The sequence below is a fragment of the Cydia fagiglandana genome, chromosome 14 (genome assembly GCF_963556715.1).
Source record: "Cydia fagiglandana chromosome 14, ilCydFagi1.1, whole genome shotgun sequence".
NCBI lineage: Eukaryota > Metazoa > Arthropoda > Insecta > Lepidoptera > Tortricidae > Cydia > Cydia fagiglandana.
The window spans coordinates 9,839,354-9,857,460 of record NC_085945.1 but is presented as its reverse complement, the minus strand read 5'-3'; the positions used below and the strand labels follow the sequence as shown (position 1 = coordinate 9,857,460).

Sequence of the window (18,107 nt, the reverse complement as noted above, 5' to 3'; positions counted from 1 at the left end):
AATAAAGATTTCTCAATGTGTTTTATATCAAAAAATTTTAAGTAGCAGCATAATTAACTGAATTTAACTATATTATATTTACCTATGTCTTTCTATGAACGTCAAACGTAGGTACACAGTTGCTTAGCAACGCCATTATGACGTTACAAAGCGCGAAATGTAAACAAAGCAATGTGAGCGTACGAGTCATAATTTATTTAAGTTAATTTTCTTTGTTTAAGTAACTAAAATACATTTAAAATTGTGATCCTGATGATTGCATTATGGAAAACACAACCTATAACGTGCTTCAAACGGAAGTCGACTTTTATAGGGTAAGCTCGTGAAAATATCGACCTAAGTAATCTGAATAACTAATCTCACGTAATCCAAGTATTATAGGCACTTCGCTTCAATCAGGATATCCGATTTTAGAAACCGGATTCCCTATACCACCACCCTAAAAGATAAAAGAAATATATATTTAGACCGTTATAGGGAAAAATGGACTAGGTACTGCTTACGAAGCCGGTAAATTCACATTTCTCATACCTTGTACCTACACGATGAAAAGTTTATAATTTCTTAATCAGTGACGGACTCTTTACACTCTTACCTCAGTATTCCATTTTTACTACCTATGCCATGACGTTCAGGATTTCGCTAGAATTATTAAAATTATTTTACTCTTTTCATAGCAAAACCAGTCGGTAGTAGACCAAGAAGTCCGTGTTCTGATATCGGACAACGAGAAACTGTCTCGCCAGGTAAAGATGCTGCTCAAAGAGAAATTGGAGAGTGAGGCTCACCAAGATGTAGACTACAGCAAAGAGTTGGAAGACCTGAGGAGACAAGTCAACCTTATTGCTAAGGTATTTTTAACTGCAAATTTAGAACCAATCCGGACGATTTAACCTTGATTGTCGTATTATACGATTCGATGCAATCGTTGTTAGAATCAGCAAAGAGTTAATATGTGATTTTAGTTACATTGGGGACTATTGGTTACATCTAATTCAGCCGACCAATCAAATACTGCAATGTAGTGAAACTTGCATGCCAGCTCTCGCACCGTCTAAATAAGCCTTAAAAGTTTCATTTCAACCATCAGGTCATGTCAATTTCTTGTTTTAGGAGAGAGACTCAATTCACGTCCTGTGGCAAACTTCCCAAAGAACCATAGAGGCGCTGGAGAACGAATTGCAAACTTACCAAGGATATGAAAAGGGGAATAAACAAGTGCGTATCCTTATATTCAAGTTTTTGCTTTGAAGTTCAAAGTCGATCCAAGCCGACTGCGCCATTATTTACTTACTCACTTACTCCGTTGGCTCAGTGACCCAAATTGAGACTTGGCCTCCGATAAAAGACAGCGCCACTTGCCACTTTTCTCGGTCCTGTGCTGTGCGACCCCAATTGTTGACTCCAAGTCCGCTCAGATCCGCCTCCACCATGTTGCACCATTATTTCATGTTGTTTTTTTCTAATGTTACTACACCTTTTATAAATAAAACAAAGTCGCACGCCGCGTCTGTCTGTTTGTGTGTTCGCGATAAACCCAAAGAACGGATTTTCATGCAGTTTTCACCTATCAGTAGAGTGATTCTTGAGAAACGTTTAGGTGAATAATTTGTTAAGATTTTGTGTAACCCGTGCGAAGCCGGGGCGGGTCGCTAGTCTATTATGAGCCTTAACTCATTTTATATGTTGGACTAGCCCATCACTCCCATCACAGGTCATCACCATCAACCACCATACATTTCATTCGATCTACTGCAAGTAGGTAAAACTGCGGTCCTACCGCGAACCACGTTCGATATATCACCTCCCTGTCACACTTACGTACGAATTAAGAAGTGCGATAGAGAGGCAACACGTCGAACATGTTTCGCGAGAGGCCCTCTGGTGCTTCTAAAACAGACCGACCATTTTATTCTTTCCAGGATATAAAAGAAGAAAACCGTAGCCTTGAATTGAAGCTCGATACAGCACTAAGGGATTATATTGAACTGGAATCTAAGTATAAGGAACTACAGAAGAAAAACAACTTTATGGAGAATGAGCTGATGAATAGGGAAAAGGAAATTAATAGTTATAAGGTAAATCAGGCACTACCATCACCTTCAACATTAAATGTGAAAATGGTCCTTCAAACCGGATCAACTTTCTGTCGTACGGTCAGCCAAGAAAGTGGTCTACCACTTTTCGACTCTATTAATCAGATGATAGACTCGAAAAGTGGTAGACCACTTTCTTGGCTGACTGTACCACAGAATAAGTAATAGTACTATACCGTACAGAAAACAAACTTCCTACAAAACCGAATTATGCTGTCCCTTTCTAATATATGGCACTATCCCTTTCGGCTATTTAGGCTTGTCAAAATTCAAGTAATTATCTTATCTCGGGTTGTGCACGCAAAGGGGCCTCGAGTTGCGCCAACCCTAATAATTGCTCGGAGCAATGCCGAGCCGAACGGAGCCGAGAATGTCCGAATGGTCCAGTTTCCTACTTACTTGAATTTTATTCTAACTTCTATATTAATTCTGTATTTTAAGGAAAGAGGTAAAACATTAGAAAACAAATTGGAGAAGACAGCGAAAGATCTAGAAGAGAACAGGATCAACTTAGCAGTGGAAAAGAAAAATAACGAAGATCTAAGGTCGCATGTGACAGCATTGCAGAAAGAATGCACTGAAAGAATTAAGAAAGAAATGGAGGCTAAGTCAAAAGTATGTAATACGTTAATATTATTTGGTGAAGCTTGATAATATAATGTTCTTTTTTGCCGCAAGCTAGTATATAGAAAAACATAAGTCAAAAACTGAAGTACCTACAATTGTTATTGGCATTCCTCAGGTGGCTGAAGCGTTGCAATTATTCGATTTGGTGTCGCGGGAGAAGAATGAATTGCAGAAAAAACTCGCGAAATTAACAGGTACTTATATATAGGTATATCCTTTATCGTTAAATCAGGGGCTCGCTTTAAAGGACCTGATAAAGAGAGGCAATGTCTACAAAACCCCTAGTTCGACAGCACAAACAGAGCGGCTACCGCGAAAACCGAAATTCGCAAATTGCGGGGATCTTTCTGTTTTACTCCAACGAAGGCGTAATTAGAGTGACAGAGAAAAATCCCCGCAATTTGCGAACTTCGATTTTCGCGGTTATAGCCCAGATGGTGCTGTACTGCGCCATCTGTTTTGTCGTCACGCCATGTCAACGAAGTCAACGTTTGACAATCAAAATAACTACATTGAGTAATATACGGAGCCGTACACCGCCATCTGGTTTAGCCGTCAAATTCGCAAGCACGAAATTGTCTTAGATTTTCCACATGTAACACAGTAAATAAAGCTTAGCTTCTGTGACATCGCGGAAGGTGCCTAAGGTGGACATTTTCTCGTAACGTCATTTCTTTTTGCAGGTGAAATGTCCACGCTAAAACAAACCTTATCTAGAGTGAAACAAGACATAGAATCCAGCTACAGAGTGGAGCTAGACGAAGTAAAAGAGAAATACAACGAGAAGGTGGCGGACATGCTGGAACATATCAGGAACTTGGACACGGAGTTGGTTGAAAAGGGGTTGTTGCTGAGCAAAACACTTAGGTAAATCTTATACCTAGTTACCAACAAAACCTGGGTCTTGGGTCTTGATGTGTTTAGTTTTGTTCTGCTCTGTTCTCTTCATCAATTTTTTTAATTTTTTTCTTCTTTTTTTTGTTCTGCTCTGTTCTCTTCTCTAGTACTTATTGCTTGTGACGCCAATATCAAACATTTGCATCTACCAATCGCTGGTGTTGGACTGTGGCATCAATATAAGTATATTACATAGCCCCCCATCCGCAAACCGTCTAATAAGGAACTTCGTTCCAAAAAAGGTTGATCCCTCCGCGTACTTAATGTGTAAGTACCTATTTCTATACAAAATGCGTCCATTTTAAACAGCTTCCCCAAGTTTTTTTTCATATCTTAGGGAAAACAAAGTCCTCCAAGCGTCGAACGAGAGCTACCTAAAGCAACAGAGGAGTGAACTCAAATCCGTGGACCCGAGGCTGGCTCTCGCAGAGCAGCGACTGGAAGCCTTGTTCCAAGAACTGGTAAATTAAAAATGTATATTCAGCAGCAGAAGTAAATTTACACATGCACGCTTCCCGCTAAAAATAATAGCACAGTCCTCTCTCTAAGTTGGACGTGAACAGGTTCACGTCATTTTGAATGTCTTTCCCGCTTAACTTGACCTAACTACCGACTAACGGCTCGGCCACGACATTATGCGACTGGCGACGGCGGCAGCGACAACCATAGCTTAACGAAAGGTACGATCGCTGTGTCTCGCTCCAACCTATGGTTATCGCTGCCGCCGTCGCAAGTCGCGCAATGCCGAGCCGTAAGCACTATAACTGGCTCATTGTCACACTTATCGCTTTTTATTAGTATATGTCTATGGCAAACTAATAAATGTCTACTGACAAAACTCTCTACTGAGAAAGACGGTAATGTATTGTACGCTGTCGGGCTCCCATACAAACTTTAAATTTTGCGGCTTACAAAAATAATACATTTGCATGTTATGGTCGTAGGTCGCATCAGAAAGACGGAACATCCAACTGGTTTGCGAGAAGCAGAGCTTAGCCATAGATATACAGAGGATACAAGATAGCCACGCGCGTGAAACCAAGCGTCGTGACTGGGAGGAAAAGTTACTGAAATCACAGTGCGATGAGCTCAAGTGAGTGATACGGAGGCTGTGCCATAATTGTGAAAAAAAACACTACTTAGTCGACAAATGACCCGCGACACGAGTCGCCAGCGACGTCGTCGGTTGAAGTGGCGCTACGTTGCCTGACTTCTCTCGGCATTTATGTTATGACAACAGCGCGCGACACATGGGGTGAAGGGGCTAGCGCAACATTGCAGGATATCACTCGACATGACTAAGAACAGGGGGCCGATTTTTGAATTTCGATCGTTCGATTTCGTCACTCGAAAATCGGTGGAAAACGGTGAAATGCTAATTTTTGAAATACGAGCTATAGAAATTGGGCATCTAGTGGTATTGACCACTGGTTTTCAATTCTATTAGTAGAATTTAAATGCCTAGTAGTGGAGATATTATTGAACGAAATACACGAAATCGAGCGGTCGAATTTCAAAAATCGGCCCCCAGCGTGCTACAAGCAAAAGCGTGCGACAGATGTCGCCATTATGTGTCATACATAAGCGCGTGATGTCGCCAGTATGCGAGACATAGCTTCGGGATGTCGCACGACTTCGCCTGACATCACTACCGACTTGAGTCGCGCGGTGTCGCCAGATATGTAACTCGTCGCCGACACATGTCGCGGCGGGACACATTTAACATCAGCCTAAGCCTCTTAAAACCTCCGTTTTGGAAGACAGCTGTCAAATATTTCCTGTTTCAGAATTCAAGTGGAACACTTGCAGAAATCACTGGATGAAACGCACGGTATCATAAGCAAATTGCAGACTATGCTTACATCCAGAACCGAGCTTAACCAAAAGTAAGTACAATCCAGTAGGGCTAAGATGGTCGGCTCTTTATCATTTGTCACCACATGCCTGTCACGTTCCAACAAATATGTAAGTGCGAAGGTGACACATGACATGACAGGTGATAAAAATGCGACAATGGTACCTGCTTACTTATTTCTTATTATTGTTTCACTCTAGATAAGGTTTGTTTTAGCGTGGACAATTCACCTGAAAAAAGAAATGACGTTATATCGAGAAAATGTCCACCTTAGGCACCTTCCGCGATGTCACAGAAGCTAAGCTTTATTTACTGTGTTACATGTGGAAAATCTAATAAGTACAATTTCGTGCTTCGAATTTGACGGCTAAACCAGATGGCGGTGTACGGCTCCGTATATTACTCAATGTAGTCATTTTGATTGTCAAACGTTGACTTCGTTGACATGGCGTGACGACAAAACAGATGGCGCAGTACAGCACCATCTGGGCTATAACCGCGAAAATCGAAGTTCGCAAATTGCGGGGATTTTTCTCTGTCACTCTAATTACGCCTTCGTTGGAGTAAAAGAGAAAGATCCCCGCAATTTGCGAATTTCGGTTTTCGCGGTAGCTGCTCAGTTTCCCACCGTTGAGTCACAAAAATATAAGAAAATTTGTAATACCCCAGGATACTGAAATGAAATTGAAAAAAAAAACGTCAAAAATAAAGCATATACCTTCTTGTTTTGCAGAATGGTGTCAACTAAAGAAGAGGAGTTAGCAGAGCTGCATATACACTTGGACAATCAAATGGAGCTTAGTAAAAAGTAGGTCCTTTGCAGAAATGAACTTTTCGAGGGGTCAACAGCCAAACAAATAAGAACTCCACGCCCGTCACATAGTCATAGAGTTCTAATTTGAATGCAAAATATCTTGACTTATCGGGTTTGACTGCTCACCCCTCCTCTTAATCTTTGACGATGGCACAGAATAAATAATAGTACTAGGTACAGAAGATTTTCACTCGCTGACAAAACGCGTCTGTTACGATTATTAGGACAAATATGACCGCTAGGTGGCGACAGCGCCACGCGCGGCTTATGGCTAGTCCACAGACAAAACAAACATCCTACCAATTCAAAGTCTATGGGCTAGCTACCTGTCGCAAAGCGACGAAATCGCGAAGTGAGCCACGCCTGACGATGGCTCCCAGCAACAGCCAAGCAACAGCATGATACTTTAGTAAGTCTTATGTATTACAATATTCACAGTGACTTAAATTCAGTAATTAATTTACAGGTGGAAAGAATCCTACGTAGATATGACAACCAAATTAAAGAAGAGATTGGACGATTTACAACAAGAAAATAAAGAACTGAGATCTAAATTAAAACTACCCTCAATGGCGTCGTCAATACAAGACGATAGCTCGATAAGCTGATAAATATTTGTACCTAATTAGAATCAAATTAAAATGGATTTACAGTGCAATATAATTTTAATAAATCATTTATTAAACTTAATGGTATTTAATGTATATACAAATTTTTATTATACTACATACTATTATTGCGCTGCTACGCACTCTGAGAACATGCTAGGGAACCAATACAACATCTCCTTGTCTTGTGTGTCGATCCATGCTAGGCCCTCTTTCACCATGTGGTTTAATGCGTTTTGGGCTCTCGTTTCGTTCCAACTGAAAATCAGATTGTTAATGTTAACAAGGCACATTATTATTAAGCTTGAGAAAAGTTTAGGATGAAAATGCAAGACACAAATGTACGAAAAATTTGCGGTTGGTTTAGAAACGTGAAGATGGACTCACAAATACCTAAAGGGGATAAATATTTAATACATATTGAATAACAATTATAATAGAACCATGGCCTACACATTTTGGGGTGAGTGTAGGGCTTTTTTTAACATCTTAAGGCGTGTCTCCATATTGCGCGGCAAACTATCGAACATTGGGTCACGAGGCAGCCGCGCGCCATGGATACCGGGTTGGCTCGCGAGCCAACTCGATGAGATTGCGTAATATGGAGACACGCCTTTACACAAGGAAGCGCAAAAAATAACGGCAATTGTACTAGCGTGGCGGCTGGAAGGCTTTCTGATTCTCTACTTTCTAAAGTTACTTAGCACTTTCCAGGATGCTGACAACAGTTACGAAAACACTATTTTAAGGCCAAGTCATTGTAAAAAAGAAACTTAGTTCTGGGTTATTCCCACTAGTTACCACCAAGTTCTTACCACTGGTAACTACTGGGAAAAAAAATCCCTCTAGTTACCACCAACTCGGCTTGGTGGTAACTAGTGGGATTTTTTATTCCCAGTAGTTACCAGTGGTAAAAGGAGGAAAAAAAATTCCCAGTAGTTACCACTGGTAAGAACTTGGTGGTAACTAGTGGGAATAACCCTCATTCCTCACCCTAGGTCCCCAGTAAGTATGCTAGTGGAGATCCAGGCCGTGCCCAGGGTGCTGGCCTTCTGCAGTACCAGGGTCTGGTCCAGGTTGAGCTCTCCGGGCACCGACTGCACCAGCCATCTGCCCTTGCCAATGGGAACTACTGTGAATCTGGAATAGAGTGAAGAGTTTCCAATGTAGATATTTTTTGTCATATCGGAACTGTTCGATTTTGTGTGGCATCTTTGTTTGGGAACACACTACGAGACAGACCAAACAAGTATCCCACTATTTTTTTTTTATATTTAGCCATCAGTGACTTGTGAATATCACATGACTTTGTTTGTATGTTCAGGTGACTATTTTACATTTATAAAGCCAGGCTTTGCCCACTAGCAAAATAATATTCATATAGACATTTTTTTCCCCAATTTCCCTGTAGGTCCCCATGCTCGTAAATTGTACAAAACTGAATTTTGAAAATAATAATTAGCAGCATTCCACGGGCTGTCCCGTACAAACGCATTTGATTTCCTGTGTTGCGACTTTTTTTTCGGCATTTAAAGCAATCGATTATTTTTCTGTGCATATTTTTGACAATTTGTCATAGAAAAGGAAACTGTTATACCTGCAAATCTTCAGAAAATTCGCGTTTGTACGGGACAAACGGTAGACAATTTCATGGAATGCCCCATTAATTGTTGATCAGTAGACATTTTGATAGCCCAATGGCCCACACAGTGCAAGTGTCATTTAAAACATCAAACTTCTATGAAATTATGACATATAAATAACATTTGCACTGTAGGACTATCAAAATGGCTGCAGACTTTTTAGCTCTAACTCTATAACAGTGGGCTCCCCTAATTCATGTACCTACTTATCAACTTCTTTAAACAGTACCTACTATCTACATATCATCCCAATAAACTCACCCATTGCCAAATATCTTTAATTTCTTAACAGCAGCCAACAGGTCCTCATTAGTAATATCCTGATGCTTCTTGGCCTTCCCCCTGGCTGCAATCAGTCTCGTCCGAAGCTCCTCAAGTGTGATCAGGCCTCCGTTCTTGTAGTTTGTTGCCATACACACTTCTACTATTTGGACTCCTAACTCGTAATAAAAATCTCCAATGCCTAAAAGATAATGATATATTTTATATGGTGAAACAATGAGAGTTACTTTAAAGCCATAACATAATATATATATATTTTTTTTTGTATTGGTACTTTTCTTTATGTTATGTGAGGTAGGTACCATCGCCAACACTTATGCCTTATGCCTTTTGTAATAAGGTCCACCAATGTACAGTTAGAAGTGATGCTGTATGTACAGTCACCTGCAATAATATGTAACACAACGAAGACCGCAAAAATATCTGACACTATCTTATTAATAGAGCCATAAGAGCGCGTCACATATTTTTGCGGCCTTCGAAGAGTAACATATTATTGCAGGTGACTGTACTAACAGACTTTGGGAAGGAAAGGAAGGACTGGGTTTGTATAATAGTCTGAAATGGGTCAGGAACTTTTATTAACACTTTAACTGTCCCTCGCCTTCACTACTCACATGGATCGATACGTCCGTGCATTACAGGTAATGCACAAATGGTATGCAGGTATAGAGCATTCCCATTTCTGACGTCACTTGGACGTGACAGAGCTAGTTTGACGGTGCATGTCATATAATGCACGGACGGTAAACGTGTCAGTTAAGACATTAACTAAAGCTCACAAATTATACAGCTTTATTTTAGAGTGACATCATCAACCAGGAATTTATGACTCAAAAACACAGAGTTCCCAATGTTATTAAATGGTTTTTAGGGTTCCGTACCCAAAGGGTAAAACGGGACCCTATTACTAAGACTTCGCTGTCCGTCCGTCCGTCCGTCCGTCCGTCTGTCACCAGGCTGTATCTCACGAACCGTGATAGCTAGACAGTTGAAATTTTCACAGATGATGTATTTCTGTTGCCGCTATAACAACAAATACTAAAAACAGAATAAAAAAAAGAATTAAATGGGGCTCCCATACAACAAACGTGATTTTTGACCAAAGTTAAGCAACATCGGGAGTGGTCAGTACTTGGATGGGTGACCGTTTTTTTTTGTTTTATTTTTGTTTTTTTTTTTGCATTATGGTACGGAAACCTTCGTGCGCAAGTTCGACTCGCACTTGTTGTATGTGATAGCACAAATTTAACCTTAGTTTTCATAAATCTGAACGTTAAAGCCTAATTAAGTTAAAGCAAACAACGTTAAAGCAACAAAAAATATTCCAAATACAAACCAAGAACTGACCAGAACCCCTTTCCAGAAGCCAGAGGGTCTACACCAATCGCAGCGCACATCTCCTGGAACTGCCTACGAAACTGAGCATTCTTCTTTATCTCATTCTTATGTTTCGTGGCGAATTCCTCCAAATTCTCCCTGAACACTTCTAGTTGTTTGGACATCTGTTGAAACTGATTCTCTTGTATTTCGGACCCTTTTTCTCTGTATTTCTCTTGCTCTAACTTTTGCTTTTGGATGGCGCCCACTCCGGCTCGTCTTCGCATCTTGATTATTGTTAAATATGAATTATAAACTGAATATAATATAAATAATAGGCTGAAAGTAAAGTTGTTGATTTTTCTTTGACTTGACACTCTGAGAAGTTGACAACTGCCCGGGAGCCACTAATGTACGACCAAATAATGCTCAACCCAAGAATGTACAGCCCAATAATAGGCGTCCATGGTGGACGCGTATTATTGGGCTGTACATTCCTGGGTTGAGCATTCTCGGGCCGCGCAATATTGGTCCGGGGCGATAATACGAAGCCACTCTTTTCACAGGGCAATAATGTACGACCCCATAATTCGCGTCCAATAATTTGAGTCCCTTGGCTTTCAATTATTGGGCTGCGCATTATTGGTACAGGTCGAGAAAGCCCGACCCAATAATGTACGACCCAATAATAGGAAGCCAAAAACCAGAGAGATTCTTTTTTTTAAGGGAGCTGTCAAAATTAGTAGGGACGTTCTGACATTAGCTCTTGACAATTTAAAAATAATCGGTTTTTTCTAGTGCCATCTTTCAGTGACATTGACAGTATTGTATTGACACTTGTTGGTTTACAAATACAATAAAATGAATTCTAATAAAAGAAACAGTAGACTCAGTAGAGGTACGAGGTACTGAAAAAATATTAATTAATGGAGAAGCCGAAGTTGGAGGTAAGTGCCGCAATTCAACAACTTAAGCTAAAAAAATCTTCGTGTCCGCATGGTATTCCCTCGTGCGTATGGACTGTACAGCATGGTGCTGGCGGAGCCGCTATGGCACATATTTAACCTCTGTCTCGAGCTAGAAGTATTCCCAGAAATTTGGAAAATTACTTGAGTGATGACCAGTATTGAAAGGTGGATCAGGAGATAAGGCAAGAGGGTTTCGACTTTCGACCGACACAAAGTTTGTACCCCACACTTAATTTTTTTAGACTGCATGAGAGACAGACAGCAGTAAGTATGTAGATTATGAAGGGCACAGATTGAAACCAGCAGTGACATGGCAGTTTGTTCAAAAGAATATCTTGGTTATATTTGACAACCAGTCTGGCCTAGTGGGTGCCTAGCCTAGTGACCCTGCCGGTGAAGCTGATGGTTCTGGGTTCAAATCCTGGTTAGGGAATTTATTTGTTTGATGAGACAGATATTTGTATATTGAATAATTATATTGTTGTCTGGGTGCCCACAACACAAGCCTTCTTGAGCTTACCGTGGGACTTGGTCAATTTGTGTAAAAATGTCCCAATATATTTATTTATATTGAGATTGACTGAGAAAACAAGGTGTATGCTACAAGGTGGAGGTTTCTGCAAAACATATTGGTGAGTCCATTAAGACAGCTGTTTATCAGAAAAACTGAGACTGGGTCACTGATCAATGGGTCAAACACCATCAAAAACTACTACTTAAGAGCAAAAAAATTGTGTTTATGGGGTGGCCCCAGCTCCTCCATGACACCTAGCAGTTCAGGTCGCTAACTGCCTCCTTCAATGTGCACGGAGTCCCTAGGTATTGGTTCCTGTATTCTTCTACCTTCTACCTACAGTGTAGGAGAATATGCTTTACTGTTTCTTCTTCTTCCATGCACACTCTGCACATGGGGCTGTCTGTTTTACCCATATTATGTAGGTGTTTGATTAGTGCAGCGGTCGGCAACAAGCGGCCCGCGAACCTGTCACTTGCACCCCGCGTGCCTCCTAGGCTATTTTGTATGTAATATTGACAAACAACAATGTCTGATAAAGTCATAAATATTAACAAAGTGCGGCCCGCATCAACTTCGGTAACTACTATTTGGTCCTTGGCTGCTAAAAGGTTGCCGACCGCTGGATTAGTCTGTTATGACCTGTGATTAATCCTACTATTTTGCGTAGTTGGTGTGAAATGAAATGAAATGAATGAAATGAAATGAAATGAAAAATTTATTGATAACAATTTGTTACATGTCTTTTTTTCCATATAAGTACTAGTATTGGTCTAGTATTCTATGTGCATATACCTGTAAACATAATCCAAATTATATAAATAAAATTAATCGTTAAAATTTGCAATATATCGAAATTATTATTAACAATGAGAATGTAATTTATATCGGTACTATACAAATGTCACGCCTGTATTAATTATTAAATTACTAGTGGAATATTAAAAAACTCACTGTAATCGTAAAACGTGTCTGGGTGTTTTTAGTAATATTTTGGTGTAAGCTTGTAGTTTTGTTCTTTGGTCTGCCTACAGGTGTTCATTTTAGTCCAGTACTTATTGTGACACTCTTGGCAGCAGTCCGTCACAAATGAACTACGAGCGGTCGGGTTGAGCTGGAGCGAGGCCAGAGTGGTCGCTGAAGATAGGAAGGCGTGGCGCGAGCTTGTGAAGGCCCTTTGCACCTCTGGGGTGCCTTAGGACAACAACAACTTATTGTGAAGCTGGTTTCTGAACCTTTCCTGGCCAGTTCATCCGCTGCATCGTTGCCTCTTGATCCACTATGCCCCTTTATCCATTATACTGTTACTTTGTTGCCTTCTTTGCTCACTTCAGTGAGGCCTCGATGTCATTCAAGTATGAGTTCCGATGTAAGTTTGTAGCTACCTAGTGCTTGCAGTACTGATTTACTGTCTGACAGTATTAGTATATTTTCTTGTTTTACTTCTCGTCTTTTTATCGCTTTGCAAGCTTCCATTATTCCTACACATTCAGCTTGGAATCCCGTATTGTGTTCCCAGTGTAACCCAGGGGTTTTGAGATGTATATGTTCAGGTCCTCCGAGAAGACACCACATCCGGTCCCTTCATTTGTTTTTGAGCCATCTGTGGATATTCTTAAATTTGTTTGGTATAGTCCTTGTACAAAAAGAAACATAAAACATGAAAGAACACACATCATTAGTACAAAGGCGAACTTATCATGTAATTCATGTATGCGGCACCGCGATATAATACATTCGGTAAAGACACACTGAAAGAAAACGAACTTAAAGATGTTCTTCTGTTCTGCAGGAAAACAAGAAGATTCGAGGAGAATGGTGTGGCACTTAATGCCGCCGGGACAGTAACCTAGCTGCAGCTCCAACTCTAGGGAATTGGGCTGAATGAACGCAACACGTGATCGACAGCCCACCTGCTTCCTGCCGAGCGTCCCTACACTACATCTACATGGATTCGCTTATTCTGCTCTACAAAACTTCTGTAAGTAGAGAATGCACAAGTGCAAGAGTTGAAGGATTGAAAGAGCTTGTCGTCTTACCTGACAGTCTTCCACACATTTACCTTAATTAATTTAAATGATTTTAATAATTATAGTCCTTTTTAGGGTTCCGTACCTCAAAAGGAAAAAACGGAACCCTTATAGGATCACTCGTGCGTCTGTCTGTCAGTCTGTCTGTCTGTCTGTCTGTCTGTCCGTCTGTCACAGCCGATTTTCTCCGGAACTACTGGACCAATCAAGTTGAAATTTGGTACACATATGTAAGTTTGTGACCCAAATATGGACATGTAACGTAAACAAATTAATTTTAAACATGGGGGCCACTTTTGGGGGGTAAATGAAAAAATTAAAATAAAAAATAAAGAGCTTATTGTAAGGATCTCAAATATATTTTTTTTATAATTTTCGAATAAACAGTTTAGAAGTTATTCAAGAAAATAGGCAAAAAATGTCCATTCCCCCCCCCCCCTTTATCTCCGAAACTACTAAGTCTAAAATTTTGAAAAAAATACATAAAATAGGTCTATACCTATAGATGACAGGAAAACCTATTATAAATGTACAGTCAAGCGTGAGTCGGACTTAATTACAGTTTTAGATCCGACCCCTACGGATTTTTTAAAGAGATTTCAATCACATATTTAATTACACAAACGGGTCTACCGCGATATAATTTCATTGTTTTTACCTTTAATTCCGACGTTTCAGCTGAGTTGCACTAGCTGTGGTCACGGAAAGACTGACGTCCCAACAAACCCACAAACGCCAACCAAACGCGCGTCCAAACGCGGTAGACCCGTTTGTGTAATTAAATATATGTACAAAACGCGAGAGTTTAAAGTGTTAGATTTCACTCACGTTTCACATAAAAAATACATTGTTAACAGTGCCGGATTAACCAATAAGCAAAACAAGCACGTGCTTAGGGCACCACGTTCAGGGGGGAGCACCAAAATGCCAGGATTCGGGCCTGGTTCGGCCTAAAAGTAAAATTGCGTTTTTTATATCGAAACATTTTCGCGCTCGCTTCGCTCGCCTTTTCAATAACTTTCTAAGGTATGACAAAGGTGACATTCGGGTGACGACTGCAGCAACATTACTCTGTTGCAAAGTACTGTCAACTTAGTTAAGTTAAATATAGACCTGTTTAAAACAGCCAACGAAGTATTCCTAAGAAATACTAGGAACACTAACAGGCTGGTCATAAATAAAATGCAAAGAACTGCCACTTTTAAGAAAAATTGTTATGCTATGTGTGTCAATATATTTAATAAGTTACCCAACAACATAAGAGAATTGCCCAATAGTAAATTTAAAAGAGCACTTTTTCAATGGCTGCTGTCTTCGACATTTTATTCTATTAATGAATACCTTGTAAATCAACAATCTAGTTTTTAAATTATGTTAATTGAAGTGGTTTTGTTTGAGATAGATACATGATATATTATTATTTCATAATTGACAGTGTATTTTTATTTCTATTGTTGTTGATAATTAATTTGTATTAAACTAGTTTAAGTAGGTTAAGTTAGGTATATATTACACTAAAATTTGCATGCTGCATAGTCAGTTAAGAAAGATGGGACTTAAAAATGTATAATTTTACAGAAACAACTTGTATATAACCTTTTTTATCGCAAATAAAATGATAAAAAATGATTAAAACTTCCGTGATAAAATGATGTGACTGATTTCCATACTAAAAGTAAAAATGTACAACTGTCTATCGTCTCTATGTCTATATTGCGTTTTTATATCGAAAAATTTTCGCGCTCGCTTCGCTCGCGTTTCAATCACTTTCTTAGATATGATAAAGGTGACATTCGGGTGGCGACTGCAGCAGTATTAGGTAATCTGTTGCAACATTACTGCAACGGCACTGTCAATTTTCGTGATAAAATGATGTGACTGATTTCCATTCTCAGCTGTAATGCGGCATTGAACTTCTCTCAATTTACCAAAAAAAATCAATGTAATCTTGATGACCCTAGGGAGAGGGGGCACCATGGTCTAGAAATGCTTAAAGCATCAAAATATCTTAATCCGGCACTGATTTTTAAAAATTGTGTAATATACGGAACCCTTGGAACGCGAGCCCGACTCGCACTTGGCCGGTTTTTTTTTCAGATTACCTCAATTACAGTATACTACAATACAATTCAAATACTCTTTATTGCACACCTCATTACAGAAAACAATACAAATAATACAGGAAGAAGAGATTAAACAACAGGCGGTCTTATCGCTAAAAAGCGATCTCTTCCACACAACCTTACTACTTTTGAGGTTAGAACAACCCACGAAAACATTTAATGTAAAGTGTTGCCAAGACTAGTTGCATAAAGCTTTTACACTAAAAAAGTTATCAGATCCCGTAGTAGGTACCAAGACTTTTACTCTGTCATTCCTAACTTTATAAGCTCTAACAGTATAAAGCCAACATCTTGGTCAAACAGTACGGCTTGGCCGTTTCGTTGGTGTCATACTCATATGGACAATCCCGTAATGACACTTTCAGAATTTGAAAGACCTTTGTTGCTACTTTGTACAACAAGTCCACTGAGGGAGTGTTTGTAAAAACGACATATCAGTTTATATAAACTACGATAATACAAGGTCATATAAGCAGGCATAATTTTAAAACATTTAACATTTAGGTTTTCAGAAAAGTTACGTACCTATTTCTAGCGACATCTATGTATGTAGGGCCTATATAAAATAAGCCAGGAAAGTTATGAAAGTGAATTAAAGTTCATGTTGCACTGATAAAATCATTTTAAACAAATATTCTAAATATAATTATTCTCAAATTTCAGGAGCTGATACAAGCAGCCAGAATGAGTCTCTGCTGAGTCGCCGGCGCCGGACGTGCGTCGCGCGCCTCGGGCGACTGACGTCTTCGTGTGAGTCGCCAATTGCAGGGGAAGATACGAATAGTTAGGTATAAAAGCTACTTTAGTCAACCTCGCCTCAGTACTGTTTGTATTGACTGAAATACAAGTAGCATATATGAGACGTTCGGACGTATCCGTGAAAATACGAAGGTAAAGGAAATTGCACTACATTTTTAGAACCTATTCACCTGTCAGTAAAATATTGAAAAGGAAAGTTCATGAGTTTTATTATTTTCTTTCCTCCAACAGCTTCACATGGAGCAAATGTAAACCTTTTATGTTAATATAGTCTGGCTACTGAAATTTTACCTACATTTTTGGCGGGAAATTCATAAAATCTTGGGCTGGTCACACTTTGTGTACTAGGAATTATAGTTTTGATACTAGATAGTATTTTTGATATTCTGTGTACAAGTAAGGTACCTAAGGAAATAAGTTAAATAAACGTTTACGTGCACTCTAAGTCAGCTCACATAATTTCTACCATTATTTAAAGTGCAGTCAACGACAAACACATATGTTTACGTTCCAATATTTAGATTTTATAGATATTTTTCAGGACTTTTAGTTTATCCGTTTCTTTATACATTTGTCCTATTTATGGGATTCAGGCATTAATAAATTCACGTAGTTAATCAAAGTAATAGGCAAATGTTAGAACTAGTACTTAAAGTATCAAAATATTTATAGAGCACCAACCTCCTAATTTGTTTACATTTGGTTAGGAGTTGTAAACATTGCAGTTTTTCGTTATACAACGCTACACGTCGACTTCGCACATTGTCGTAATTATTTACGAGCTTGAATAATAGTTTGCGAACCTCACTCAGTATAGAAATTATTAATATTATTTAAAAGAAACCCCTTATAAACCGCAAATAATTTGAATGAATGACATAAATTGTCAACTAACTTTTAGCTTTTTTTTAAATCATAGACAATTGGTGATACAACAACGAAATATCTGTCAACAAATTTTGGCTAGCCAGACTAATATCAGTAATGTCAAGGTACAACGCTCTTTAGAGCATATTGCCATTCCTTTTACTCGAGTGGCCTGTGGGTTAACTATACGAAGCGAGCCTACGATGCATTAAAAGTGCAGTATAACAATGCATTCAGAATGCTGTTGGGCTTACCTCGTAGATGTAGTGCATCTGGCATGTTTTGCGAAGCTAGAAGTTTTCTGGCAATCATGCGCAAGAAAATAGTATCTCTGCTAGGTCGAGTTAGAAGCAGTCCCAAACATACATGTTCGAAAAGTAGAACTCCCTTAGTAGGCCAAGCAATAAGAAGTTATAGAGGGAAATGCTAGGAACACAATTTTTGACTACGTAACTTTGTTTGGACTAGTTAGGAGGTGAACATATCAAAAGTCCCCGGCTGTAGCCCCGGTGCTGGGGGGTAGACTAGTTATAGTCCAAACAAAGTTACGGAGTCAAAAACTGTGTTCCTAGCATTTCCCTCTACAACGTTTTTTGAGCATTCATTTCCTGACCTATAGATCGTGTTTCAATTTATCGCCTCTCGTTGGCAATTAAGGTGGTTCGCTTTCCATACAAAAAAAAAACAATTACATAAGTACCTAA

General features: G+C 39.3%; 2 protein-coding genes and 1 long non-coding RNA gene across 4 annotated transcripts; 2 read left to right on the top strand and 1 right to left on the bottom strand.

The window, feature by feature from the left end:
• Window positions 1-157: 157 nt before the first annotated feature.
• On the top strand, window positions 158-6,977 carry LOC134670728 (dynein regulatory complex subunit 4). The gene is made up of 12 exons (XM_063528538.1): window positions 158-314; window positions 678-851; window positions 1,114-1,218; window positions 1,923-2,078; window positions 2,538-2,711; window positions 2,839-2,917; window positions 3,407-3,590; window positions 3,958-4,081; window positions 4,565-4,713; window positions 5,408-5,506; window positions 6,209-6,283; window positions 6,756-6,977. Exons 1-12 carry the CDS (start codon window positions 264-266, stop codon window positions 6,895-6,897), a joined length of 1,512 nt encoding a protein of 503 aa, XP_063384608.1. The 5' UTR covers window positions 158-263; the 3' UTR covers window positions 6,898-6,977.
• Window positions 6,978-6,997: 20 nt separating this feature from the next.
• Window positions 6,998-10,519, bottom strand: LOC134670729 (vacuolar-sorting protein SNF8). The gene is made up of 4 exons (XM_063528539.1): window positions 10,162-10,519; window positions 8,802-9,003; window positions 7,891-8,037; window positions 6,998-7,155 (listed from the first exon to the last, which is right to left on the bottom strand). Exons 1-4 carry the CDS (start codon window positions 10,427-10,429, stop codon window positions 7,023-7,025), a joined length of 750 nt encoding a protein of 249 aa, XP_063384609.1. The 5' UTR covers window positions 10,430-10,519; the 3' UTR covers window positions 6,998-7,022.
• Window positions 10,520-10,615: 96 nt separating this feature from the next.
• LOC134670727 (uncharacterized) lies at window positions 10,616-16,792 on the top strand. 2 transcript variants are annotated; one of them, XR_010099120.1, is made up of 3 exons: window positions 10,616-11,089; window positions 13,417-13,605; window positions 15,816-16,792. It is a non-coding gene; the product is annotated as an uncharacterized LOC134670727 (long non-coding RNA). The 2 variants fall into 2 exon arrangements; XR_010099119.1 differs by having other exon boundaries at window positions 10,618-11,089; window positions 16,441-16,792.
• Window positions 16,793-18,107: the final 1,315 nt, after the last annotated feature.